This window comes from Canis lupus, chromosome X (assembly GCF_003254725.2).
Source record: "Canis lupus dingo isolate Sandy chromosome X, ASM325472v2, whole genome shotgun sequence".
Taxonomy (NCBI): domain Eukaryota; kingdom Metazoa; phylum Chordata; class Mammalia; order Carnivora; family Canidae; genus Canis; species Canis lupus.
This window is the reverse complement of record NC_064281.1, coordinates 70,790,626-70,818,103: the sequence shown is the minus strand read 5'-3', so window position 1 is coordinate 70,818,103 and position 27,478 is coordinate 70,790,626. Positions and strand designations below refer to the sequence as shown.

Genomic DNA, 27,478 nt, shown 5'->3' with positions numbered 1-27,478 from the left:
CTTCAAATGAAATTCTTGAGAAATGACATTTTTTTCTCATATAATTGTTTTCTTGCCTACTCTACCTGGTTCCAAACACTGTGAACTGAAATTTTTGCTACTAATAAAAGAACAACCTATATGCAAATTCACCCAGAGAGTCTGAATAGATAGACTGGTAAGTTTAGAACTAACCACACAGTAAATACACTCACCCATATACACACAGGCAGAGAGGGTGGGAGGGAGGGAAAGAGGGCAGGGGATAGGGAGAGGAGGAGGAGGAGGAGGAGAGAGAGAGAGAAAGAGAGAGAGACTAATAAACAAAATGCTTAAACAAATAAAGGATATTGTCATTTTCTCCACAAACTTATCATGTTGATTTTCTGTTTGGGGGAATTTCTTGATGTCACGTTCCAGATGAACAATTTGTTGTTCCATTGCTGTAAGGTTGCTCTTGAGAATTTGAGCTGAAACTAAAGAACAATGAGAAGTGTTTAGAATATTTAATCAAATATTCCATAAAACAACTAAAAGAAAACAGTATCAGTTAAAGAATTTTCTAATGTGCAGAAGAGTTCCATGATGTCAACTCACATTTTTCTGAATTACTGCACATAAAAATTCTACTCTCCATGAAATAAGTGAAAATGTGTAATATAATATACCAAAACATCATGTTTAATATGTGAATGTCACTATTTTACTCAGCCATTAGTTCAAATGAAGCCATTTCTACTTAAATTTATTGATGGAATTCCTAATATTTCATTCTTTAAAATCTAACTTGAAGATGAAAGAGAAACTAAAGTTCAAAGAAATCTTACTTTATTGATGTATGTTCTTGGCAATATAAGTGATATAAAGTTAAATTATATAAAAGGATAAAATATTTTTCTTGTGTTGAAATATCCTGATTTTTATAAACCAATGATATAAGTTCCTGTATTTAGTACTTTACATATGCACAGAGATGTGAAAAATTACTGCTAATTCATAAAGAAAATTTAGAGCAAACCCCAGAGAATACATATGCACATATATATGCACAAAGCTTCAGTGTCCCCTCAAACACTATCATTAATTGCTTTAATTTCCCCAACATTATCTGTACTTTTCTTTCTCTATCCTCATTGACAACTAATAATTTTAAGTATTGTATTCAAACGGCTCCTAAATACATGCACATTTTCCACATCTCTTACAATGCCCTCTTCACAGAGATATTTTTTAACTTACACCATTTTATATATACTCTATTATTGAACAATTATATATATATAAAGACACTTATTAATATCAATACAATTGGCAGGATTCTACTTGAAAAGACAAAGTTAGATATTAGAATTTAATAGGGTTAGACTGTGACATTGGTTTTTAAATACAGGCCTCTGAAACACTATTCATTAAAGGACTGTGAAAAAGAAATAGGGTAATATTACAATTTTTTAAGTAAATTTTGGTTTCATTCAGAGGCATATCAGAATTGCAATAAAAAATTCAAGAGACTGACAAAATCAACCTCCTGACAAATTTCAGCCAAACTTTTCTGACACAAATTCACACTGATACCCACATCTTTATAACTCAACAAAGAAAAATTGCCTTAAAAGTACATGGAAGTTCAAGAGACTGAAAATCAAACACAACACTAAAGACATTTTTTTTCTATCAATCTGTCAATTCAACAAACTCTTTTCAATTAAGTCCCACTTGTTTAGCTCTGATAAGCTTAGAAATTATTCTTTATCAGAGAAGTCTGAGTTTGCCAAAATTTACTAATGGCTCAAAAATCATTGCTTGCTTTACTTAACAGATAAGTTTGCTGTGGAGGAAGTTATTTTTGCTTACTTTAAAATTGAATTTTTTCAGTTGCATTTTTCTACTAGAGTCTTGATGAATATTCAATAGGTTTGTTTTTCCTTATGTTCTTGATTGAAAAATTGAAGGTATGAAATTCACAAGTTATTGTGCCATTTAGGTTACATAAAAGAAATAAACTAAGGATAACATTCTGTAATAAACAAAATGTGACCAAAGGCCAGGTTTAGGTCACAATAGTAACCCTCCTACTAGAAGCAATAGTAATTCTAGTAGTAAAAATGGGATGGTGACTAGCATACATCTTCTGATTGATCTTTTTTTTTTTAGGATTTTATTTATTTATTCACAAGAGACACAGAAATAGAGGCACAAACCTAGGAAGAGGGAGGAGCAGGCTCCCAGCAGGAAGAGGTGGGACATGATCCCAGGACCCCAAGATACAACCTGAGCCAAAGGCAGACACTCTCCCACTCAACCACCCAGGGTGCTACCTTCCAATTACTCAACACAGAAATAGCATGATCAAGTGCTATGTACACAAAAGTCTAGATATCTCTAATAACAAGAAACAATATTTTTAATCAAGTTGGATTCTGAATAAAGTAATAATTGCCAGACATCTGTCCTCAATTTCATATGTCAAATACTAAATCCTCTATAAATCCTTCCAGAATTCTAGTCCAAATACTCCATCATTTATAGTCATTTTTGTTTGTTCAAGAGATCTTCCACATATCATTTTCTACTTTATTTATATATTTTTTAAAGATTTTTATTTTATTTATTTATTCATGAAAGACACAGGGAGAGAGAGAGAGAGAGAAAGAGAGAAAGAGAGAGAGGCAGAGACACAGGCAAAGGGAGAAGCAGGCTCCAAGCAGGGAGCCTGATGTAGGACTTGATCCTGGGACTCCAGGATCAGGCACTGGGCTGAAGGCAAGGGCTAAACTACTGAGCCACCCAGGGATCCCCTACTTCCACTTTAATAATAACTTTTGTTTTGTGTACCTAAACACAAAGGCTCCATTATAAAATCTCAAGCTACATAATGATAAGATCTCTTTCTAGAAAAATCTTTTTTTTGAAAAATCTTTTTTTAATTGGATTTCAATTTGCCAACATTTAGCATAACACCCAGTGCTCATCCCACCGAGTGCCCCCCTCAGTGCCCATCACCCTGTCACCCCAACCCTCTGCCCACCTCCCATTCCACCACTACTTGTTCATTTCTCAGAGTTAGGTGTCTCTCATGTTTTGTCACCCTCACTGATATTTTCACTCATTTTCCCTCCTTTCACTTTATTACATTTCATTAATCTTTATATTCCCCAAATGAATGAGACCATATAATGTTTGTCCTTTTCCAATTGACTTATTTCACTCAGCATAATACCCTCTAGTTCCATCCACGTCGAAGAAAATGGTGGGTGGGTATTTGTCGTTTCTAATGGCAGACTAATATTACATTGTATACATAGACCACATCTTCTTTATCCATTCGGCTTTCGATGGACACTGAGGCTCCTTCCACAGTTTGGCTATTGTGGACATTGCTGCTATAAACATCGGGGTGTAGGTGTTCCGGCATTTTACTGCATCTGTATTATTGGGGTAAATCCCCAGCAGTGCAATTGCTGGGTCGGAGGGCAGATCTATTTTTAACTCTTTGAGGAACCTCCACACAGTTTTCCAGAGTGGCTGTGCCACTCACATTCCCACCAAGAGTGCAAGAGGGTTCCCCTTTCTCCACATCCTCTCCAAAATTTGTGGTTTCCTGTCTTGTTAATTTTCCCCATTCTCACTGGTGTGAGGTGGTATCTCATTGTGGTTTTGATTTGTATTTCCCTGATGGCCAGCGATGGGGAGCATTTTCTCATGTGCATGTTGGCCATGTCTATGTCCTCCTCTGTGAAATTTCTGTTCATGTCTTTTGCCCATTTGATGATTGGATTGTTTCTTTGGTGTTGAGTTCCATAAGTTCTTTATAGATCTTGGATACTAGCCCTTTATCAGATAGGTCATTTGCAAATATCTTCTCCCATTCTGTAGGTTGTCTTTTAGTTTTGTTGACTGTTTCTTTTGCTGTGCAGAAGCAAATTATCTTAAGGCCCAATAGTTTATTTTTGCTTTTGTTTCTGTTGCCTTCATGGATGTATCTTGCAAGGAGTTGCTGTGGCTGAGTTCAGAAGGGTGTTGCCTGTGTTCTTCTCTAGGATTTTGATGGAATCTTGTCACACATTTAGATCTTTCATCCATTTTGAGTTTATCTTTGTGTATGGTGTAAGAGAATGGCTGAGTTTCATTCTTCTGGACGTGGCCATTCAATTTTCCCAGCACCATTTATTGAAGAGACTTTTTTCCAGTGGATTGTCTTTCCTGCTTTGTCAAAAACTAGTTTACCATAAAGTGGAGGGTCCACTTCTGGATTCTCTATTCCGTTCCATTGATCTATGTGTCTGTTTTTGTGCCAGGACCACACTGTCTTGATGACCACAGCTTTGTAGTACAACCTGAAATCTGGCATTGTGATGTCCCCAGCTATGGTTTTCTTTTTTAAAATTCCCCTGGCTATTCGGGGTCTTTTCTGATTCCACACAAATCTTAAAATAATTTGTTCCAACTCTGTGAAGAAAGTCCCTGGTATTTTGAAAGGGATTGCACTGAACATGTAAATTGCTTTGGGTAGCATAGATAATAAATTCACAATGCTAATTCTTCCAATCCATGAGCATGTAATATTTTTCCATCTCTTTGTGTCTTCCTCCATTTCTTTCAGAAGTGTTCTATAGTTCTTAGGGTATAGATCCTTTACCTCTTTGGTTAAGTTTATTCCTAGGTATCTTCTGCTTTTGGGTGCAATTGTAAATGGGATTGACTCCTTAATTTCTCTTTCTTCTGTCTCATTGTTAGTGAATAGAAATACCACTGATTTCTGGGCATTGGTTTTGTATCCTGCCACAGGGCCAAATTGCTATACGAGTTCTAACAATCTTGGGGTCGAATCTTTTGGGTTTTCTACGAACAGTATCATGTCATCTGCGAAGAGGGAGAGTTTGACTTCTTTGGCAATTTGAATGCCTTTATTTCTTTTTGTTGCTTGATTGCTGAGACTAGGACTTCCTCACAACTGCTATGTTGAATAGCAGTGGTGAGAGTGGATATCCCTGTCGTGTTTCTGATCTTAAGGGAAAGGCTCCCAGTGTTTCCACCTTGAGAATGAAATTTGCTGTGGGGTTTTCGTAGATGGCTTTTAAGAGGCTGAGGAATCTTCTCTCTATCCCTACACTCTGAAGTGTAGTGATTTGATCAGGAATGGATGCAGTATTTTTTCAAATGCTTTCTCTGCATCTATTGAGAAGATCATATGGTTCTTGTTTTTTCTCTTGTTGATATGATCAATCACATTGATTGCTTTACAAGGGTTGAACCAGGCTTGCATCCTGGGGATAAATCCCACTTGGTCATGGTGAATCATCTTGTTAATGTACTATTGGATCCTATTGGCTAGTATTTTGTTGAGAAATTTTGCATCTATGTTCATCAGGGATATTGGACTATAATTCTCCTATTTGGGTGGGTCTTTGGTTTTGGAATTCAGGTGATGCTGGCCTCATAGAACGAGTTTGGAAGTTTTCCATCCCTTTCTGTCTTTCAGGAACAGTTTTAGAATAGGTATGTTTTTTTTCTTTAAACATTTGATAGAATTCCCCTGGGAAGCCATCTGGCCCTGGGCTTTTGTGTCTTGGGAGGTTTTTGTTGACTGCTTCAATTTCCTCCCTGGTTATTGGACTGTTCTTGTTTTGTATTTCTTCCTGTTCCAATTTTGGGAGTTTGTGGTTTTCCAGAAATGCGTCCATTTCTTCTAGATTGCCTACTTTATTGGCATAATGCTGCTCATAATATGTTTTAACATCGTTTGTATTTCCTTGCTATTGGTTGTGATCTCTCCTTTTTTACTTGTGATTTTATTAATCTGAGTCTTTTTTGTTTCTAATAAGGCTAGGTAATGGTTTATCTATCTTACTAATTTTTTCAAAGTGCCACCTCCTAGTTTTTTGGATCTGTTCCACAGTTCTTCTGATCTATTTCATTGAGTTCTGCTCGAATCGTTATTACCTCTCTTCTTCTGCTTGGTTAGGTTTCATTTGTTGTTCCTTCTCCAGCTCCTTTAGGTTCAAGGTTAGCTTTTGTATTTGAGTTCTTTCCAGTTTTTGGATGGATGCTTGTATTGCGATGTATTTCCCCCTTAGGACTGCTTTTGCTGTATCCCAAAGATTTTGAACAGTTGTATCTTCATTCTCATTAGTTTCCATGAATCTTTTTAATTCTTCTCTAATTTCCTGGTTGGCCCTTTCATCTTTTCACAGGATGGTCTTTAACCTCTATGTGTTTCAAATCCTTCCAAACTTCTTGTGGTTTAGTTCTAGTTTCAAAGCATTATGGTTTGAAAATAGACAGGGGACAATCCCAGTCTTTTGCTATGGGTTAAGACCTGATTTGTGACCCCATATATGGTCTATTCTGGAGAGAATTCCATGTGCACTTGAGAAAAATGTGTATTCAGTTGCATTTGGATGTAAATTTCTGTAAATATCTTTGAAATCCATCTGGCCCAGTGTATCATTTAATGCTCTTGTTTCCCTGGAGATGCTGTGCTTAGAAGATCTATCAATTGTAGAAAATGCCATGTTCAACTCTCCTAGTATAAATTTATGATTATCTAAGTATGTCTTAAGTTTGGTTATTAATTGATTGATATAATTGGCAGCCTAATTAATAATTAGGGGCCTAAATATTCACGATTTTAGGTCCTTTTGTTGGATAGATCCTTTAAGTATGATATAGTGTCCTTCTTCATCTCTTACTAAAATCTTTGGGATAAACTTTAATTTATCTGATATGAGGATGGCTAACCTGCTTTTTTTTTGAGGACCATTTAAATGGTAAATTGTTTTACAATCGTTTATTTTCAGGCTGCAGGTGTCCTTATGTCTAAAATGAGTCTCTTGTAGACCCCAAATAGATGGGTCTTGCTATCTATCCAGTCTGAAACCCTGCACCTTTTAATGGGATCATTAACTCATTCACGTTCAGAGTTAGTATTGAAAGATATGAATTTAGTGTCAACATAATACCTACTCAGTTCCTGTTTTTGTGGATTGTTTCCTTGGACTTCCTCGTCTTTCACTGAGTCCCCCTTAATATTACTTGCAGAGCTGGTTTGGTGGTCACATATTCTTTCAGTTTCTGCCTATTTTGGAAGCCCTTTATCTCTCCTTCTATTCTGAATAAGAGCCTTACTGGATAGAGTATTCTTGGCTGCAGGTGCTTCTCATTTAGGGCCCTGAAAATATCCTGCCTTTCTGGCCTGCCAGGTCTCTGTGGAGAGGTCTTCTCTTAACCTAATACTTCTCCCCATAAAGTTTAGGGATCTCTTGTCTCTTGCTGCTTTAAGTATGTTTTCTTTATCTTTGGAATTTGCAAGTTTCACTATTAAATGTGGAGGTGTTTAGCAATTTTTATTGATTTTATGGGGGGATCTCTCTATCTCCTGGATCTGAATGCCTGTTTCCCTTCCCAAGTTAGGGAAGTTCTCAGGTATGATTTGTTCTAATACACTTTCTGGTCCTCTGTCTCTTTCAGGCCCTCGGGAACCACAATTAAACGTAGATTTTTCCTTCTGAGGCTGTCATTTATTTCCCTTAACCAATCCTCAGGATCTTTTAATTGTTTTTCTCTTTTTTCTCGGATCCCTTCCTTGCCATCAACTTGTCTTCTATGTCACTTACTCTTTCTTGTACCTCGTTAACTGTCATCATTAGGACCTCCAGTTTGGAGTGCATCTCATTTTTAATTGATGTTTAATTTCAGCCTGATTAGATCTAAATTCTGCAGTCATGAAGTATCTTGAATCCTTTATGCTTTTTTCTAGAGCCACCAGTAGCTTTATAATTGTGCTTCTGAATTGGCTTTCTGACATTGAATTGTAATCCAAATTCTGTAACTCTGTGGGAGAGAGTTCTGTTTCTGATACTTTTTTTGGTGGTGAATTTTTCCTTCTAGTCATTTTGCTCCGTGCAGAGTGGCTAAAAACAAGTTGTACTGGAAAAAGGAGAAAAAGAGAAAAAAAAGGGGGGATGGAGACAAACAAAAAAACAAAAAACAAGGAGGAGTATCCTCTGATTCTATATATTGTAAGTCTCTAGACTTCCCCTGGAACTTTCCAGCCGTGCTTGGTCAAGAACTTGCTCTTCCCCTGTCCTTCCAGCTGGTCTTCTGGGGAAGGGGCTTGCTGTGCTGGTTCTCAGGTGTGTGCACCTGCGGGTGCTACCCCACCCCTGCCAGGTACACGGTTCTGTGGGATCCATTTATCCTGTGAGGTCCCTGCTCCCTGGCAGCTCTGCTCAGTCCCAGGTACAAGGTGACACCCCCAGGAACAACAACAGTGGTGGCGGCCAGCTCTCCAGCCCTTGAGTCATTTCCAGTTGTAACTACCATAGTCTCCCAGTCTGCAGGGGCCTGGATGCTCCAGGGCCTGGGGGCGCTGATCTGCACAGCTTGGGGCCGCCCGGGAGCAGGAGCATCCTCGCTGTCCCATGTCCTCCCAGCCTCTGGCGGTCCCGGGGGGAGCACCAGATCCTGGGCTGTGTTCCCCGGTGCCTTGGGCTACGGGGCCTGCCTCGCTGGGATCATGCTCCTGGAGCTGCACAGCCCCCTCCGGCGGAGCTGCTGCCTTGAGCTGCCACCTGAGCTGCCCCTGATGCCCCGCTTGGGACAAGCTCCAGCCCTTTATGGAGCTTGGTCTTGATGTGTGGTGCACTCTCCCCTGGGGTGCAGTTCCTCTGTTATTGTCCCTGGGAGCCTGAGGGTATTCCTGCCCCTCCTCTGATCCTGCCGGAGCTCCCTGCGAGCGCCTTTCTGTCCGGGAAGATTGTTAAAAGTTCCTGCTTCTGCCAGATTAGGCTTTCCTCTCCTGGAGTCTCTAGCTGTAGCCTTAGCCTGGCTCCTCGTGGGGGCCCATCTCCCACTGGATGCTTTTTTAATATTTTTTTCCATCTTCCTACCTTGATAGAAGCGGGAACTCTTCTCACTGTAGCATCCCAGCTGTTCTCTTTAAATCCCAGGCCGAATTCATAGGTTTTCAGGATGATTTGAAAGTTATCTAGGTAAGTTGGTGGGGACAGGTGACTTGGTGACCCTACTCTTCCACCATCTTGCCCTGCCTCTCCCTAGAAAAATCTTTAGAGGAGAGGGGAAAGATGGCGGAAGGGTAGGGGTCTTCAAGTCATCTGACCCCACAATCTTACCTCGATAACTTTCAAAACATCCTGAACACCTACAAATTCGACCTGAGATTTAAAAAAAGAACAACTAGAAAGCTACAGAGAAAAGTTTTTGCTTTTAACAAGGTAGGAAGGTGGGGAATAAAAAAAAAGTTAAAAAAAGAATACAGTAGGGGGAGGAGAACTGTGACTAGCAGGGCTAAAGTGGAGTTGTGAAAGCCTCCAGGGCAGGAAAGCTCAGCTGTGGAGAAACAGGGACTTTAAAAATCTGTGATGGAGTTTCCCTGATGGAAAAGTGCTTAGAAGGGAAATTGGGCAAAATCCCATAAGGGTCAGTGAAGCCTCAAGATTCCTGGAATCACTTGAAGAAGAGGGGTGCCAGAGGTAAAGCTCACTGCAAACCAGCTTCTGATATTGGTAAAGAGGTGGAGCAACGCAACCCTCTGGGGCATTTGGGAGAAGGCAGTTGGTTAGGCCAGCTGGCTCTGGAGCTGCCTTTACCCTAGAAGGTGGCAATGGACAGAGGTGACTGTATTCCTTTCCCATTGGGAAAGGTGGATCCCTGGTAGTGCAGGTCAAGTGGCACAGGGCCCCGGGTACCAGGGTGATCAAGCGGACAAAGCTGGGGAACCTGCCCTTCCCCTGGGACAGGCAGAAGTGGAGAGGGCAGAGGAAGCAAGAACTATCCTGCCCCTGGGTGCCCCACAAGCTGTGCAGATCAGTGCACCGTGTCTGCACCCAGGAGCATCTAGGCGAGTGCAGACTGGGAGACTGTGTTAGTTACTCAAGGAGAGCGTGACTCCAGAGCTAGAAATCTAGCTGCCACCATTTTTTTTTCCTCTTTGTTTCACCTTATGCCAGGGAGAAGTGGAGCCTCTAGGGAAGAAAGGCCTCACAGGATAAACAGTTCATTCTGAGCTCAGCACATGGCAGGGGGTGGGGCATCTCCGCCCTGGCACAGATACCTAAGAATCAGTGCAGTAGACCCCTCACCCAGAAGATCAGCTACAAGAACAAGGGAAATCAATGTTTATTGAATTAGCAGCACTGGAAATCTCCAAGACTGAGGGAAAATAGTATATAGAACTGGAAGGTCATTTTCTTTTTTTTCTTTAACCATTATGACTAGTTTTTATTTCAGACTAAAAATTTCCAATATTTTTTCTCTTTTCCCATCTTAACTAAAATATTTTACCAACTCTTCATTTTTAAGTTTTTTCCTTTTTGACTTTCATATTTCAACAATCACACGTCTTACATATATTTTTCACTTCTGGATTCCATTCAACGTATTCAATTTAATTTTGGTAGATATATGAGATATGGGTATTTGTTTTTTGTTTTTTTTTTCTGCCTCATTTTGTTTTGCAATGGTGGAAGTTAGCACCTTCTAACACATGACCAAAATACACCCAGAAACAAGCGGGTGTATACAACCAACACCATGTTGGTTCATTTTATGAGATTATATACTCTCTCCCTTCCCATGCTGCCCCCTCTTTTATCTTGTTTGTTCTTGTGGTAAATGTTGGGCCTTTATATAACTATTGCTAGTTTATATTAATTTGGGATTGAGCATCTTCTACCATACAGAACATAATACAATCAGAAGTAAGAGGACCACCCTCTAGGACCCCTCCGGTAGACTACATTCTCTCTTCACTACTACTTCCTCACCACCACCATCCCTCCCTTTCCCCCCCCCCCCCCCCCAATTTACTTTACTATTTTTCCTGTCCTTTTTTCTTCTTCATTCTTTTTGGGTTTTGGGTTTTTAGTTTTACTACTTTGTTTTAAAATTTATTTTTCACTTTAGTGGTTCTATTGCTTTATTTTGTTTTGTTCTTGTTTTTCTTTTATTTTCTGGTCTCTGACCTCTTTGGAATCATCTAGGGTGTATTTTAATTAGGTTGTGGTTGATATTTTTGACTCAGCCCACTCAAACAGCCACTCTCCACTGGACAAAATGACTAGAGGGAAGAATTCACCACAAAAGAAAGAACCAGAAACAAACTCTCTGCCACAGAGTTACAGAATTTGGATTTAAATATGATCACAGAAATTCAATTGAGAAGTACAATTATAAATTTACTGGTGGCTCTTGAAAAAAGGGTGAAGGATTCTGGAGACTTCATTACTACAGAATTGAGATCTAATTAGGTTGACTTAAGAAACAGATTAAATGAGATGGAATCAAAACTGGATGCTCTAACTACTAGGGTTAATGAGGTGGAAGAGAGAGAATGACATAGAAAACAATTTGAGGGTAAGGAAGGAAGCTGAGGAAAAAAATAGAAAAAAAACAATTAAGAGACCACAAGGAAAGGCTTAGTGAAATAAATGATAGCTTGAGAAGAAAGAATATACATCTAATTGGGATTCCAGAAGAGTCTGAGAGAGAGAGAGGACCACAAAGTATATTTGAACAAATCAGAGCTGAGAACCTCCCAAATCTGGTGAAGGAAAACAGGCATTCAGATCCAAGAGAGAGAGAGGACCCCCCCCCCCAAAAAAAAAGGCAAAATAAAAAGGTTCAAGACCTCGACATTTAATTGTGAAACTTGAAAATTTCAAAGATAAAAAGAAAATTCTTAAAACAGAGTGAGACAAGAGATTCTTAACTTATATGGGGAGAAATATCAGATTAACAGCAGACCTCTCCACCAAGGCCTCACAGGCCAGAAAGAGCTGGCAGGATATATTCAGGGTCCTAAATGAGAAGAACATGCAGCCAAGAATACTTCATCCAGCAAGGCTCTCATTCAGAATAGAAGGAGAGACAAAGAACTTCCAAGATAGGTAGAAATTGAAAGAGTATGTGACCATCAACCGACTCTGCAAGAAATATGAAGGGGAAACCTGTAAAACAAAGAAGAGGCCCAAAGTAACAATGCATAAAAAACAGGGATTGAATAAGTATGATGATGACACTAAATTCATATCTTTCAACAGTAACTCTGAACATGAATGGGTTAAATGATCCCATCAAAAGACGCAGGATTTTGTACTGGATAAAAAAGCAAGACCCATCTATATTCTGTCTACAAGAGACTCATTTTAGACCTAAGGACACTTCCAGCCTGAAAATGAAGGGGTGGAGAACCATTAATCATTCAAATGACCCTCAAAAGAAAGCTGGGGTAGCAATCCTCATATCAGATAAATTAGTTTATACTGAAGTTTGTAGTAAGAGATGAGGAGGGACACTATATCATACTTAAAAGGCCTACCCAACAAGGAGACCTATCAGTCATGAATATTTATGCCCCTAATATGGGAGCTGCCAAGTATATCAATCAATTAATAACCAAAGGAAAGGGACACATGGGTGGCTCAGGAGGTTGAGCGTCTGCCTTTGGCTCAGGGCATGATCCTGGGGTCCTGGGATCAGGTCCTGCATCAGCCTCCCAGTGAGGAGCCTGCTTTTCTGCCTGTGTCTCTACCTCTCTTTCTGTCTTTAATGAATAAATAAATAAAATTTTTAAAAAAATAACCAAAGTAAAGAGTTACTTAGATAATACACTAGTAGTAGCAGACTTCAACATGGCACCTTCAGCAAATGACAGATCTTCTAATCAGGCCATCATGAAAGAAACAAGAGCCTTAAATGATAGGCTGGACCAAATAGATTTTACAGATATATACAGAACTTTCCATCCAAACACAACTGAATATACATTCTTCTCAAGTGCACATGGAACTTTCTCCAGAATAGACCACATACTGGGTCACAACTCAGGTCTCAACCGATACCAAAAGACTGGGATTGTTCCCTCCATATTTTCAGACCACAATGCTTTGAAATTAGGACTCAGTCACAAGAAGAAATTTGGAAGAAACTCAAACACATGGTGGTTAAAGAGCATCCTACTTCCTCCAACCAGGAAGTTAGAGAAGAATTAAAAAGATTCATGGAAACAAATGAAATGATGATACAACCATTCAAAATCTTGGGGATACAGTAAAAGTGGTCCTAAGAGGGTAATATATCACAATACAAGCCTCCCTCAAAAAATTGGAACAAACTCAAATACACAAACTAACCTCGCACCTAAAGGAATTGAAGAAGAAACAGCAAGTAAAGCTTACACCAAGCAGAAGAGAGATAATAAAGATTGAGCAGAGCTCAATGAAATAGAGACCAGAATAATGGTAGAACAAGTCAACAAAACAGGGAGTTGGTTCTTTGAAAGATATGATAAGATAGATAAATCCCTAGCCAGCCTTATTAAAAAGAAAAGAGAAAAGACTCAAATTAATAAAATCACAAATGAAAGAGGAGAGATCACAAGATGCCTGGGTGGCTTAGTGGTTGAGCATTTGCCTTTGGCTCAGCACGTGATCCTGGGGTCCCGGGATCGAGTCCCATATCTGGCTCCCTATATGGAGCCTGCTTCTCCTTCTGTCTACTACTCTGCCTCTCTCTCTCTCTCTCTCTCTCTCTCTCTCTCTGTCTCTAATGAATAAATAAATAAAATCTTAAAAGAAAAAAGAAGAAAGGAGAGATCACAACCAATACCAAGGAAATACAAACCATTTAAAAAATGTATTATGAGCAACTATATGCCAACAAATTAGGCAATCTGAAAGAAAAGGATGCATTTCTGGAAACCTATAAATTACCAAAACTGGAACAGGAAGAAATGGAAAACCAGAGCAGGCCAATAAACAGCGAGGAAATTGAAGCAGTAATCAAAAACCTCCCAAGACATAAAAGTCCAGGGCCAGATGACTTCCCAGTGGAATTCTAACAACCGTTTAAAGCAGAAATAATACCTATTCTATTAAATCTGTTTCAAAGGATAGAGAAGGAGGGAATACTTCCAAACTCATTCTATAAGGTTCAACATTACTTGGATCCCAAAACAAAGACCTCACCAAAAAGGTGAATAATAGAACAATATCCTTGATGAACACAGATGCAAAGGACAGTCTCTTCAATGAACAGTGTTGGGAATATTGGACAGCCACATGCAGAAGAATTAAACTAGACCATTCTCTTACACCAAACACAAAGATTAATTCAAAATGGATGAAAGATCTAAATGTGAGACAAGAATCCATCAAAATCCTAGAGGAGAACACAGGGAACACTCTTTTTTAACTTGGCCACAGCAACTTCTTGCAAGATACATCCATAAAGGCAAGGGAAACAAAAGCAAAAATAAATTATTGGGAGTTAATCAAGATAAAAAGCTTCTGCACAGCAAAACAAACAGTCAAAGCAAACTAAAAGACAAACTATAGAAGGGGAAAGATAGGGCAGCCCGGGTGGCTCAGCGGTTTAGCAACGCCTTCAGCCCAGGGCCTGATCCTGGAGACCTGGGATCGAGTCCCATGTCAGATTCCCTACATGGGGCCTGCTTCTCCCTCTGTCTGTGTCTCTGCCTCTCTCTCTGTGTGTCTCTCATGAATAAATAAATAAAACATCTTAAAAAAAAGAATGGGGAAGACATTTGCAAATGACATATCAGAAAAAGGGCTACTATGCAAGATCTATAAAGAACATATGAAACTCAACACCGAGAAACCAAAAATCCAATTATGAATTGGGCAGGTGACATGAACAGTAATTTCAGCAAAGAATACATGCACGTGGACAACAAGTACATGCGAAAATGCTCTGTATCACTTGCCATCAGGGAAATACAAATCAAAAGCACAATGAGATACCACCTCACACCAGTGAGAATGGTGAAAATTAACAAGACAGGAAACAACAACTATTTGAGAGGATGTCGAGAAGGGGGAGCTCTCTTGCACTGTTGGTGGGAATGCAAAGTGGTACAGCTACTCTGGAGAACAGTGTGAAGGTTCCTCAAGAAGTTAAGAATAGAGCTACCCTATGATCCAACAATTGCACTATTAGGTATTTACACCAAAAATACTGATGTAGTGAAACAGTGAGACACCTGCACCCCAGTGTTTATAGCAGCAATGTCTAGAATAAACTATGCAAGGTGGCACAATGTCCTTTGACAGATGAATGGATAAAGAATACATGTTATATATACACATTGGAATATTACTCTGCCATCAGAAAGGACGAATACCCACCATTTGCTTCAATGTGGATGGAACTGGATGTATTATGCTGAGTGAAGTAAGTCAATTCGAGGACAATCATCATATGGTTTCACTCATACATGGAACATAAGAAATAGTGAAAGGGACTATAAGGGAAAGGAGGGGAAGTGAGTGGGAAAAATTAGAGAGGGAGACAAACCTTGAGAGACTCCTAACTCTGGGAAACAAACAAAGGGTTGTGGAAGGGGAGGTGGACAGGGGATGGGGTAATTGGGTGTTGGGCACTGCATAGGGCATTTGATGGGATGAGCACCACATGCTATACTATATGTTGGCAAATCGAACTTTAATAAAAACAAATGTAAAATTAAACTAAATATGTATCTAATACTTTGCTTTCCCCCCTGCATTTGTCATAGATAATAGACAATAAATGTTGTGAATGAATATGCATATTTCAAAATGTTTTGGTTCAGATTTTTAATTTTTTTATAGATTTTTTATTTATTTATTCATGAGAGACAGAGACAGAGACACAGGCAGAGGGAGAAGCTGGCTCCATGCAGGGAGCCTGATGTGGGTGGGACTCGATCCTGGGACTCTCAGGACCATTCCCTGAGCTGAAGGTAGACACTCAACTGCTGAGCCACCCAGGCATCACAGTTTTGGTTCAGATTTAAATTTATGCCTACTTTTACAGTTACATTTTAAAAAAAGTAGGTTATCTAAATTGCATTTAGCTAATACACAATGTAATATTATTTTCAGGTGTACAATATAGTCATTCCACACTTTGATAAAATACCTGGTGCTCCTCACCACAAGTGCATCTGTTAATTCTCTTCACCTATTTGACCCATCCTGCCACCCACCTCCCCTCTGGCAACCATCAGTTTGTTCTCTATCATTGTCTTTTTCTTGGTTTGCCTCCTCCCTTCCTTTTGTTTCCTCTTTGCTTATTTGTTTTATTTTTTTTTTTCTGGCCCTAACCCTAACCCTAACCCTCACCATAACCTGAAAACCCTAACCCTAGATTTGAGAAGAAAAAAGATATACACACACATATGGAATATTCCTAAGCCATAAAAAAGAATGAAGTCTTGCCATTTGCAATGAGATGAATGGAGCTAGAGATCATTACGTTAAGTGAAATAAGTCATTAGAGAAAGACAAGTACCACATGATTTCACTCATACGTCAAATCTTTGCCTACTTCTGCACATGAATTTCCATACAGAGGTTAGATACAATCATAATGATTGGAAGTTACCATATCAGTTACTAGTGAATATGGAAAAGAAGCACGAAGTTGAAGTATCTCTAATAATATGTAAAGGTGGCAGGGTTGCAGGAGATGCTTAGACAAACAGGAGAGAAACTGGAGTAAAGAAGGGAAGGAAGAGACACTTTTGTTATTTTCCTTTGTCTTCCCCTCTAATAAATTAGTAATATTATGCCTAAACAAAGAAAACAAAATATTGGAGATATAATAATCCAAGGATTCTAGCTCACATGCAATCTCAGGGTTGCATTAAATGAACAATACAATTATTTAAAACGTAAATCCTTAATTTGGGGGAAGTATGGTATCTTAGAGTTAGTGTTGACATTAAAAGGGATTTGGACCAGTCTCTCAGATTTTAAAAACTCAGGTTATACACTGTCATAGTCTATATTCCTAGAAAACAGAACCTAAGACAAATCTTGCATGTTAATGCCTTATTAGCGGTGAAGGTGGGGTGTAACTGGAGGGAAATGGGCATGCGGGAAAAGGGAGGAAAGTACATACAAAATAATAAGTTACTGAACTGGCCATAACTTACAGAAATTACAGGTGGTTGCTTAGAGTCCTGGGTTATCTCCTTAGGGCCAAATTCATGGGCATGTGACATGCCCAACTGCTCCATGTTTAGAGGGGTCCTGTATTTTGTTTAATGATTTGTTGTCACCATTTTGAAATTCTTATTTTAAATGGGGCTCTGCATTTTTAGTTTTCACTAGGCCCTACTAATCATGTAATCAGTCCTGGTGTCCAGATATGACTAATGAAACAAATGCAATTTGGAAGAGTTGGTTAAAGGGAGTGAGCAGTTCACCTGTTGGTGCCTTCTCATTATCTATTCTCATTGGTAACATTCTATTTCAGGAGTATTGACTTGTCATTTTAGTTGGGGAGCAAGACAAGTGGCCCAGGCTTGGAGGTAGGGAGTAGCCTAGAAGGGGTGCCCAGTGGATTTACAGTGGTGTATAAGTCCATAATAGAGGATTCAACATATCCTAAGTGGTTTATTCCCTTTTTGACAATTGATATAATTTAAAAAATTGTTTACTTATAATCAAAATTGGCCTACTTGAACTATTACCATTAGTCCTCACATTGCCTTAGCAACACTGGGTAGTCTATTCCCTATTTTACAGGAAAGGTGCCACTTGCATCTTCTTTTTAAGATTTATTTATTTTAGAGAGAGAGAGAGAGCAAGAGAAGGGAGGGCAGAGTGAGAGGGAGACAGAAACTCAAGTTACTCTGTGTTGAGTGTGGAGCCCAATGTGGGGCTTGATTTCAAGACCCTGACTTGATAATTTGCATCTTTTTAATCTGCCCAGGCTATAAATACCGAAGTTCCTACAACTAGTCTTCCTAAGGTATCAGCATTAGTTATTACTTGAACTCTTAACTAATAACTAACATTTAGGGAGTACTTACTATGTGTAGACATTATTCTAACTAGTTCTATGTATTAACTCATCTAATCCATATAAAAACTCTATGAGGTATGTACTATGCTCAAGCAAGGCTGTGATATGAGCCCAATGATATCTTCCTAGGAAATTATAAATGTAAAGTGATGTCTCTAGGACCTAGAAGGTCAGAAAGTTGAAATAAAATCTATGCCCATTGGCACATACCATTTCCCTTTAAGTAGAGGACAGGCATGGTCTTAGGAGTCAGATTCACTTGTGGTCTAATCTCTGCCATATCAAATATTAGTTGGGTTACTTAGAGCCAGGCTCTCACTCTCTTTGGGTCTTCATTTCCTAATTTGCAAAATGAAGATAATAATACCTTCTCTAAAGTGTAGTCATTGAAGTAAAATGATTTGCTAAATATAAAGTTTCCATCACTATACGTATAAATATTCATTTCATATCCCACTATTCTTTCCTTTTTTCCCTACCTTCCAGCAGACTAATTCCTACTATATATGTGCCACCGAGAATTAAATAACAGTTTAGATTAATCTGAATAGCAACGACAACAAAATAGCAATTACTTCCCAGTTGCTACCACACTATGGTCTGATTTAATATAATATTAGTCTCCTTTCTAATCAAAAGAACTAAACATAGACTGTGTTTCCTATTTGTAGGTTTTACAGGGTACATGGAATTTTAGGTCTGGGAACCAGTGACACTTCTACTAATGAACACCCAATTTGTTAGAGATATCAGCAAGTTCCAAATTTAAAAAATATATATTTCTGGAAATTAAAACCTGTGTAGTAGTCTGCATTCCTCTGGTGACATTTATAAGTTAGTTATTTTGGCTTCCTAGACTTGTATAAAAGATAACAGGTTTTTGGGTTTTTTTTAGTGTTAAATTAACATATGTTTACGTGCCTGATTATTTGCCTTAAGTATATTTGCTTCAGTCTTAAGAGTTGGGAGTCAATGCTGATTATTTATTTAATTAGGTCTTAGCCTCCATTACTTCTAACACTGGAAGAGAGAGAGAGAGAGAGAGAAGGAGGGAAGGAGAGAGAGAATAGGTGTATGGGTGGGGGAAGGAGGCAACAGAGAGACTGAAATATTTTTACTGGAGGTGAGGGGAGATAGAGTATTTAGAGGCCCAAGAACAGCGTGGGGTAGAAATGCTTGTCTCATGCATAGTTCTCAGCCTTAGGGTATATTTTTGTGCCTGCCATTATTTAGTTCACTAATATAAATTAGGGGATCTTTAATGACAGTGCAAACATTTTCTATTTGAGTAAATTCCCGCTATAGGCATTTTCAATGACTGATTAGTCAGTCCGGTGGCACTTCAACTTTTTTCTCTCATTTCATTTTTTACATCTGCTACTGAATTACTGAATCTGAATTACAACACTAAAAAAATTAAATTATAGCTATCAAGTCTTTATTATAGCTTCCTTCTTTGTATTCCATAAATAACCTTTTAAGCTCAGTATACTCTCTTGAGTTATATGTAGGGAGAAACTTTCCACACAAATCTTATTTATCTCCTTACTTCAGTTGAAAAATATACAGACTTTTTTCCTGGTTTCAAGCAGATATATAAGAGTGTCCTGATTTTTACTCAAAACATTTTAAGTGACAGGTTTGCTCTAATTCACAATTTTAAGAAAACTAAAGTGTAAAATAAATGCTTTAAAGGAGGTTTTAAATGTAAAGGCTCTTCAATTACACATTATATAAGATAACTAATACACATTTAAGGGGAAAAAAATCACAATACTCTGGTGACATTCTCTAGAGCATTGGAAGAATGTATAATTTTATGTAAATATAAAAGCTTTTCCAGGAACTTGAGGATTTTTTTCTCTGAATTAAATGTTTCTATTAATTTTACCCATTGACAAAGTAACTGAGCACTTCTTAACATCCTTGCTCTAAGAAAGGCCAAGTAAAATTTTACTCTTGCAAGTCTATATGTGAATAGGTCCCAACATGATTATAAGTACCATAATTTTCTTTAACTGAATATATTTAGTTGAAGAATTACTATCAGTCCAGCAGCACATTAAAGTGACTCATCCAGATATATAGGTAAAAAAGAAAAGGACATTACAAGCAGCCTTAACAGTAGGCATAGTTGCATTCTTTCTTAAGTGCATTTATAATAGTTTCACTTTATATGAAAATGATATTTACATGGAAATGAAGTAAATGTGTTTATACAGTTACAATAGCAAAAGCTCATTATTGTGGGCTTCTTTGGCTTTTAAAGAAAATAAGTGGTAATGCCACCCCAATAAAAGATTCCTATAATACAAAAATCAATTAGAAAATGACTCATTCTTAGGAGAAAAAATAATTTTTACAAAGTCACCTTGACAGAAAACACAATGTAACTAGAATCCTTATTAAATAAAATTTAAAAATAAATGTCCCCAATATGTGTTCACAAAGACCTTCGCTTGCCCTTCTAAAGTGTGCCCTTGGAGATAAGGTGCGGTTTCTCTAAATTGGATTCATAATATTGCCTGAATGGATGCTGAGAACAGTGGGACTTCCATAAGAAAATACATGAAAACTTCTTTATAAACATAATATAAATGTTTAACACTAAAAATCTTATTAAGTATGGGTTCAATGTCTGGGTTCACACATTTATACAAGTCCTCAGTCTGAATGCATTTTTTAAAAATAAAAAGATGGAACCTTTTAGCTAAAAGAACAAAAAAGCCTCACACCTTACTAGCTTACTACTAACTATGGAAGGTGTGTCTAGAGGATAACTGGGGTAAAGGAGGATGAAGGGGAAGTTTGAACCCCTCTGAATAATGACTTGCAATAAAAAAATTCTGTACCTTGACCACCAAAACACCAGCAGTTGACAGTAAAGCTACCCATGAACTCACAGTTCTTTTACTCTCTGTCTTCCTGCAATTGTTATTCTGCCTGCAGCAAATAGTATCTGTGAATTTTTAAATCAAAGGCTAAGAAACAAACTGAAATCTCCTACTCTTGTTGACAGTGTTAGCTCAAGGCCAGGATTGGGAAATAGGTATGCATTCTGAATCTTCTCTTAAGCCATGTTGGATATTCTCTTGCTGGAATAGTTTGTCTTCATCATGAATTTTTTTAAAGCTCAGTTGTTTTCCTTGCAATAAAGATCCTTCACTCAGTTATGCCTCAAACTGGAATAATTTTAATGGGTCAAGTCTTTATTATAGAGTTCGGTTTGGGCTATACTGAATTATCCTCCCTGGAGATTTTATGTAAATGTCTAGAATGGTATTCTTCTCAATAGAAAAAGCTTGCCAGAACCTTCAAATGCTGATAGATGCTTTATGACAATCCTATACTAATACCTTCACTTGTCAAATCTATGTAATACATTCTTTTTTCACCTTGGAATTAGAACACTGGTAGTAAAAGGGAATCATGTGACAGGAGGATACTTAATACTATATTAGGAGGTCTTAAAAATAAAACAGTAAAATTATGGAAAAATAAGGGCTATGGAGAATGTAGACTTGTTGCCTAGGACAAGAAAGGAGAAAATCTTAATTTAAGAAATCTGAAATTACAAGATTGTAAAATTTAGAATTTTGAGTATAGCTTTATGTGTGTATTTAGTTTTGAGTTATAATTGTTATTAAAATGTCACAAAGACAAAACTTATAGAAAACAACCATATTCAATATCAATTACAAGATTGTAAAATTTAGAATTTTGAGTATAGCTTTATGTGTGTATTTAGTTTTGAGTTATAATTGTTATTAAAATGTCACAAAGACAAAACTTATAGAAAACAACCATATTCAATATCAATTACAAGATTGTAAAATTTAGAATTTTGAGTATAGCTTTATGTGTGTATTTAGTTTTGAGTTATAATTGTTATTAAAATGTCACAAAGACAAAACTTATAGAAAACAACCATATTCAATATCACCAAAGTTCTTATAAATTGTGTGTGGGAAATAAGTACTGTTTATTTCACACCAAGAGAGCTACCTCTTTCTTGTGTGAGTATCCACAAATGATTTTATCTGAGCAATTGCTTAATGGCTACTATACTAATACACCCTTATTCCTGGCATATTTTATTCTTAATAAGGTGTAAGAAGATTATATGGATTGGTAAACCATTTGAATACCTTCTTCCACATGCTATTTGAAAAGAATTAGAAACACATAGATAGTGTCACCATAAAGCTAGCTTTATTAAAAGAATGCCACCGGGACACCTGCACCCCGATGTTTCTAGCAGCAATGTCCACAATAGCCAAACAGTGGAAGGAGCCTCGGTGTCCATCGAAAGATGAATGGATAAAGAAGATATGGTCTATGTATACAATGGAATATTACTCAGCCATTAGAAACGACAAATACCCACCATTTGCTTCGACGTGGATGGAATTGGAGGGTATTATGCTGAGTGAAATGAGTCAATCGGAGAAGGACAAAAATTATATGGTCTCATTCATTTGGGGAATATAAATAATAGTGAAAGGGAATAGAAGGGAAGGGAGAAGAAATGGGTAGGAAATATCAGCAAGGGAGAGAGAATATAAAGACTCCTAACTCTGGGAAACAAACTAGGGGTGGTGGAAGGGGAGGAGGGTAGGGGGTGGGGGTGAATGGGTGACGGGCACTGAAGGGGGCATTTAACGGGATGAGCACTGGATGTTATTCTATATGTTGGCAAATTGAACACCAATAAAAAATAAATTTATTATTAAAAAAATAAAATAATGTTTGCTTTCTTGAGTGTAATTTCCGTGACTGTGGCCAAATTTTCCATGAACTGTATTCACAAACTCATCAGGGAAATTAATGGGACTATATGATTTGGCATAGATATTCTTGTATTTCACTGGGTTTTTCTGAACAAGTCTAATGCATCAATTCACAGTATGTATATATACAAAGCAATCAACTTGCAGTCAAAATGAATGCTGCAGGTTGTCATGAAATCAATATCATGCTGAGGTCATAATGCTGGAGTTATTAGAATCAATCCATTCCACATTAGTACTGCCTGGATTAGCAGTTCTTCTGCTTGGTAGTAGGGTCACCAGTGAGATAGAAGATGTTTGGAAGAGTATAGTAAACGCATGGTTAACAAAACAAAAAACAGGATGCTTTGGCTCAGGGCATGATCCCAGGGTCCTTGGATTGAGTCTCACATCAGGCTCCCTGCATGGAGCCTGCTTCTCTCTCTGCCTGTGTCTCTGCCTCTTTCTCTGTGTCTCTCATGAATAAATAAATAAATAAAATCTTAAAAAAAAAAAAACCCTCATGGTTACATTTTCCTTATTCATTTACTGACTATGGATACTAATAGGATTACTATATACCCACAGATAAGAGATTGGCAATGTAAACAAAGGCAGTTACAGGATATAATTATGATAATTTTCTAAATTCCTTACCACTGAATCAGTAATAACAATAAATAGAGCAGGGTTTTATCATCTAATAAATCTATTATGCTTTAAGTATTTTTGCTTAATAACCAAAAAATGGATTAAAGGAGGACATAGGGTTCAAGAGGTAGGGTTCAAGAGGGTTCAAGAGGAGTCTTTTAGAGTTGGGAGAAAATGCTGAAAGGAGCAGGAGAGGTTGATTACATATAGGTTGAAAAACAAAACAAAACAAAACTCTGGCCGCTATGTGGAAAATGGAGAGAAGGGGGTTAATAATGGAAAAGGAGACAAGAGTTAAGAACCAGTTACTATCGTCTAGATAGGAGATGGCAGTGGCTTGGATTAAGGTGACCAAAGATAACTGCAGTATATGTTTTAGAGGCAGTACCGACTGGTCTCAGGGTGGATGAAATGTGAGAGATAAGGAAGAAGGAATCATTAAGAATGATTTCTAGGTTTCTGGAATGAATAACAGAAATGGAGACAGAGATTTGTGGGGAAAAATCAAGGGCTCAGCTTAGGACCTACTTAGTTTCAATTGTATGAACCATCCAAGTTGAGAGACTAACTAGGAGGCTGGGTATATGGATCCCAAACTCAGAAAAGGGGTCTGAGCTGGATGTGTGGAATAGGGAAGTATTTGCATACTGAGCCTACTTCAGAATAGTTACATTGTTTCATTACATTGCTACAATGTAATTTAGTCTACACTTAGTTTTCTGGTTATATAAGTCTAGAAATAATTTCTCCATCCCTGACTCATTCCAAGTACAAATATTTTTAGATGTTAGTTAAGGTCATTTTCCTCTGGGCTATGCTTGCAATTTATTCCTATTTTCCCTCTTTACTCTGTTTTTCTGTGAGTTACTCTAAACTTGCACAAGTATCATGGATATTCATATTCAGACTTTTTTCCCCTGAAAATCTCTTGCTGTTATACTTCTCTTGAAACAAATATTGCCAATAACAACCACATAGCTAATTGCAGTTGGAGGTGGGGGCAGTATACCAAATCAAAGAGCTCCAGACCTTTAAAGCATATAGCCATGAAAATATCTGCCAGAATCTCTCCAACAGAAGCAAGAGAAATGTACAAGAATCAGTTGTTTTCCCTTTATACTGTACACAATTGGCACATTATCAGTGGCATAAGAGGAAGGTGGTTTAGCCAATACAGCACAATGTAGGTTTTACAATTCTTTGGTCCTTCTCTCCCATTGGTTCTACTTGAGATATTCACAGTAAGCATGATTTCTTCCTGGTTGTAGCTCCACTATCTTCCTTTAGGTTATATACATTTCTAGCTTTCACTATTGATTGTTTTTCTCTGAATGGTCATTGTAATTAATTGCTGAGTTATTATTAGTGAACTGCTCTTTTAAGGCCAACAGCAATCCTTACCTGAACTTTAATCAGAGTGTAACAATATAATTACCACTCCTGAGTGTATTGAGTGGGCAGTCATGCTGTACACATCCACTTTAGTTCCCAAGTCAGTAATTCTCTTGCTACCCTGTATGTGATAAAGTCCATCTAGAAGCTCTATCATATATAAATAAATATATATATATATGTGTGTGTGTGTGTGTGTATTTAAATGACTCTAGGTTTCTGTATGTTTCAAAAGGTCCATCATCATCCCTCCGGTGAGCCAGCAAGTTACATTTGCAACTGTAATCTCTAGCCTTTAGTATTCTAAAATAAAGGCTAACAATTATGGTCCTTTTGCCCAAGTTATTTCGCCAACTCATAAATGATTTATTTATCTTCTTTGGAGCCAGAAATAGAGAAGAAAACTCAAATAAGATATTTACCCAGATGGTCATTACATTTAACTTGGAACAACTAGAAATTAGCATTCATTATGTAGGTCTATCAATTTCCCACCAAATTCAAAACCACTTACTATTTCAGTATCAAATATGGTTGGATGCATAAAAGTTGCAGAATAGTATTTTTTAAGATATGATCGCAAGAAATTCTAACCATGACACATGACCTGATGTCATGTTGGTAATACTTACTGACAAAATATACTTAGCCCTGGACATCACATGTTCTTCCAAAAATAGATTTCTAGGACTTCAAACTCTACAAACATTATAAAACATTTCAATATTTGAAAAAAAGTTGCATTCAACCACAATTAACATTAATTTAGACAATGCAGTAAAACATACCTAGCAGAGTGCCCAGCACATAGAAAGTGCTGACTAAATGTCACTTGAATCTGATCTGGAATTTGAAAAATATGTCCTACTAAATCATTTTCCTATATACACATCTAAATTAGTCAATAATGGCATCATAAGACTTGTTTCCACACTATGCTAGATTTATCCTTTAAAAACTAAAACTTGATTTTGCTACCTTGCTACCACACGTCTTAAAATATTTTAATAATGCAGTTGTGCACTATGTTATGGCAGAAAAACATGTGGCCTTTGAAGTCAGATATACCTACTTGGAATTTTTTCTCCATAACTTATTGTGTGATTCTGGGCAAATCACTTAATCTTTGTGAACCTTAGTTTCCTGATCTGTGGAATGGGGAACATAACTCTAACCCCATAAGGTTGTCATGAGAATTACAAAACATAACACAAAAAAAACTCTTATCATAAAAGTGGGTATATTATAAAAACTAGACACATGCTAGTTCATCATTATTATTACTATTCTTTGTTGTCTTCTTTTAGAATACAAGCAACTTTTAACCATTTCTTCCTGGAAATTCTAAACACAGTTTTTATTGTTATGACAGTTATACATGTACATAGTTTAAACAGCCAAATCATTCTATACGTCTAGTTATGGAAAAAAAAAAAAAAAAGCAATTTCTCCATCTCCACTTCTCACTTCCCAAAGGTACTTGATTTCTTTTGGCTGATTAAAAAAAGTTATCCTCTATATTGTTAAATAAAAAAGGTAATATTATCCTATCTCTTACTTTGTTTGTTGTCCCCACCAGCTTTATTGAGATATAATTGACACATATCATTATGCAAGTTTAAAGTGTATGATGTCTTGATTCGACATATTTATATATTGCAAACTGATTACCAGCATAGCATTAGTGGACACTTCTACCCCATTTCATAGTTACTTTTTTTTTTTTTGGTGAGAACATTTAAGATCTACTCTTTTAGTATCACTCAAGAATATAATACTGTATTAGCTATAATTACCATGTTGTACATTAACTCCTCAAACTTGTTAATGTTATCACTGGAAATTTTTACACTTTGACAGATATCTTTCCATTTCTCCCATACCCCACACCTCATAACTACCACTCTACTATCTGTTTCTATGGAATTCCCATTCTTCTTGGGGTAAATTCCTCTATGAAATTTTTCATGACATCTCTCTATGCAACCATGTTCATCAGGGATATTGGTCTATAATTCTCCTTTTTGGTGGGGTCTTTGTCTGGTTTTGGAATTAAGGTGATGCTGGCCTCATTGAATGAGTTTGGAAGTATCTCTTTCTATCTTGCTGAACAGCTTTAGTAGAATAGGTATGGTTTCTTCTTTAAACGTTTGATAGAATTCCCCTGGGAAGCCATCTGGCCCTGGACTTTTGTGTCGTGGGAGGTTTTTGATGACTGCTTTAATTTCCTCCCTGGTTATTGACCTGTTCAGGTTTTCTATTTCTTCCTGTTCCAGTTTTGGTAGTTTGTGGTTTTCCAGAATTGCGTCCTTTTCTTCTAGATTGCCTAATTTATTGGCGTATAGCTGTTCATGATATGTTTTTAAAATCGTTTGTATTTCCGTGGTGTTGGTGGTAATCCCTCCTTTCTCATTCATGATTTTATTAAATTGAGTTTTTCTTTCTTCTTTTTAATAAGGCTGGATAGTGGTTTATCTATCTTATTAATTCTTTCAAAGAACCAACTCCTGGTGCTGTTGATCTGTTCCAAAGTTATTCTGGTCTCTATTTCATTGAGTTCTGCTCGAATCTTTATTAACTCTTCTTCTGCCAGGTGAGGGTTTCATATGCTGTTCCTTCTCCAGCTCCTTTAGGTGCAAGGTTCGCTTTTGTATTTGAGTTCTTTCCAGTTTTTGAATGGATGCTTATATTGCGATGTATTTCCCCCTCAGGACTGCTTTTGCTGCATCCCAAAGATTTTGAACGGTTGTATCTTCATTCTCATTAGTTTCCATGAATATTTTTAATTCTTCCTTAATTTCCGGGTTGACCCTTTCATATTTTAGCAGGATGGTCCTTAACCTCCACGTGTT

General features: G+C 37.4%; 1 protein-coding gene across 6 annotated transcripts in view; it reads right to left on the bottom strand.

Annotated features, from left to right (window-relative positions):
* Nucleotides 1–27,478, bottom strand: part of DIAPH2 (diaphanous related formin 2) — a 1,060,012-nt gene that overhangs the window by 361,437 nt on the left and 671,097 nt on the right. For all 6 annotated transcript variants that reach the window (XM_049107608.1, XM_049107607.1, XM_025431781.3 and 3 more), the window contains one exon: nt 331–455. In XM_049107608.1, coding sequence (XP_048963565.1) covers nt 331–455 — 125 coding nt within the window. The remainder of the gene's footprint in view (nt 1–330; nt 456–27,478) is intronic.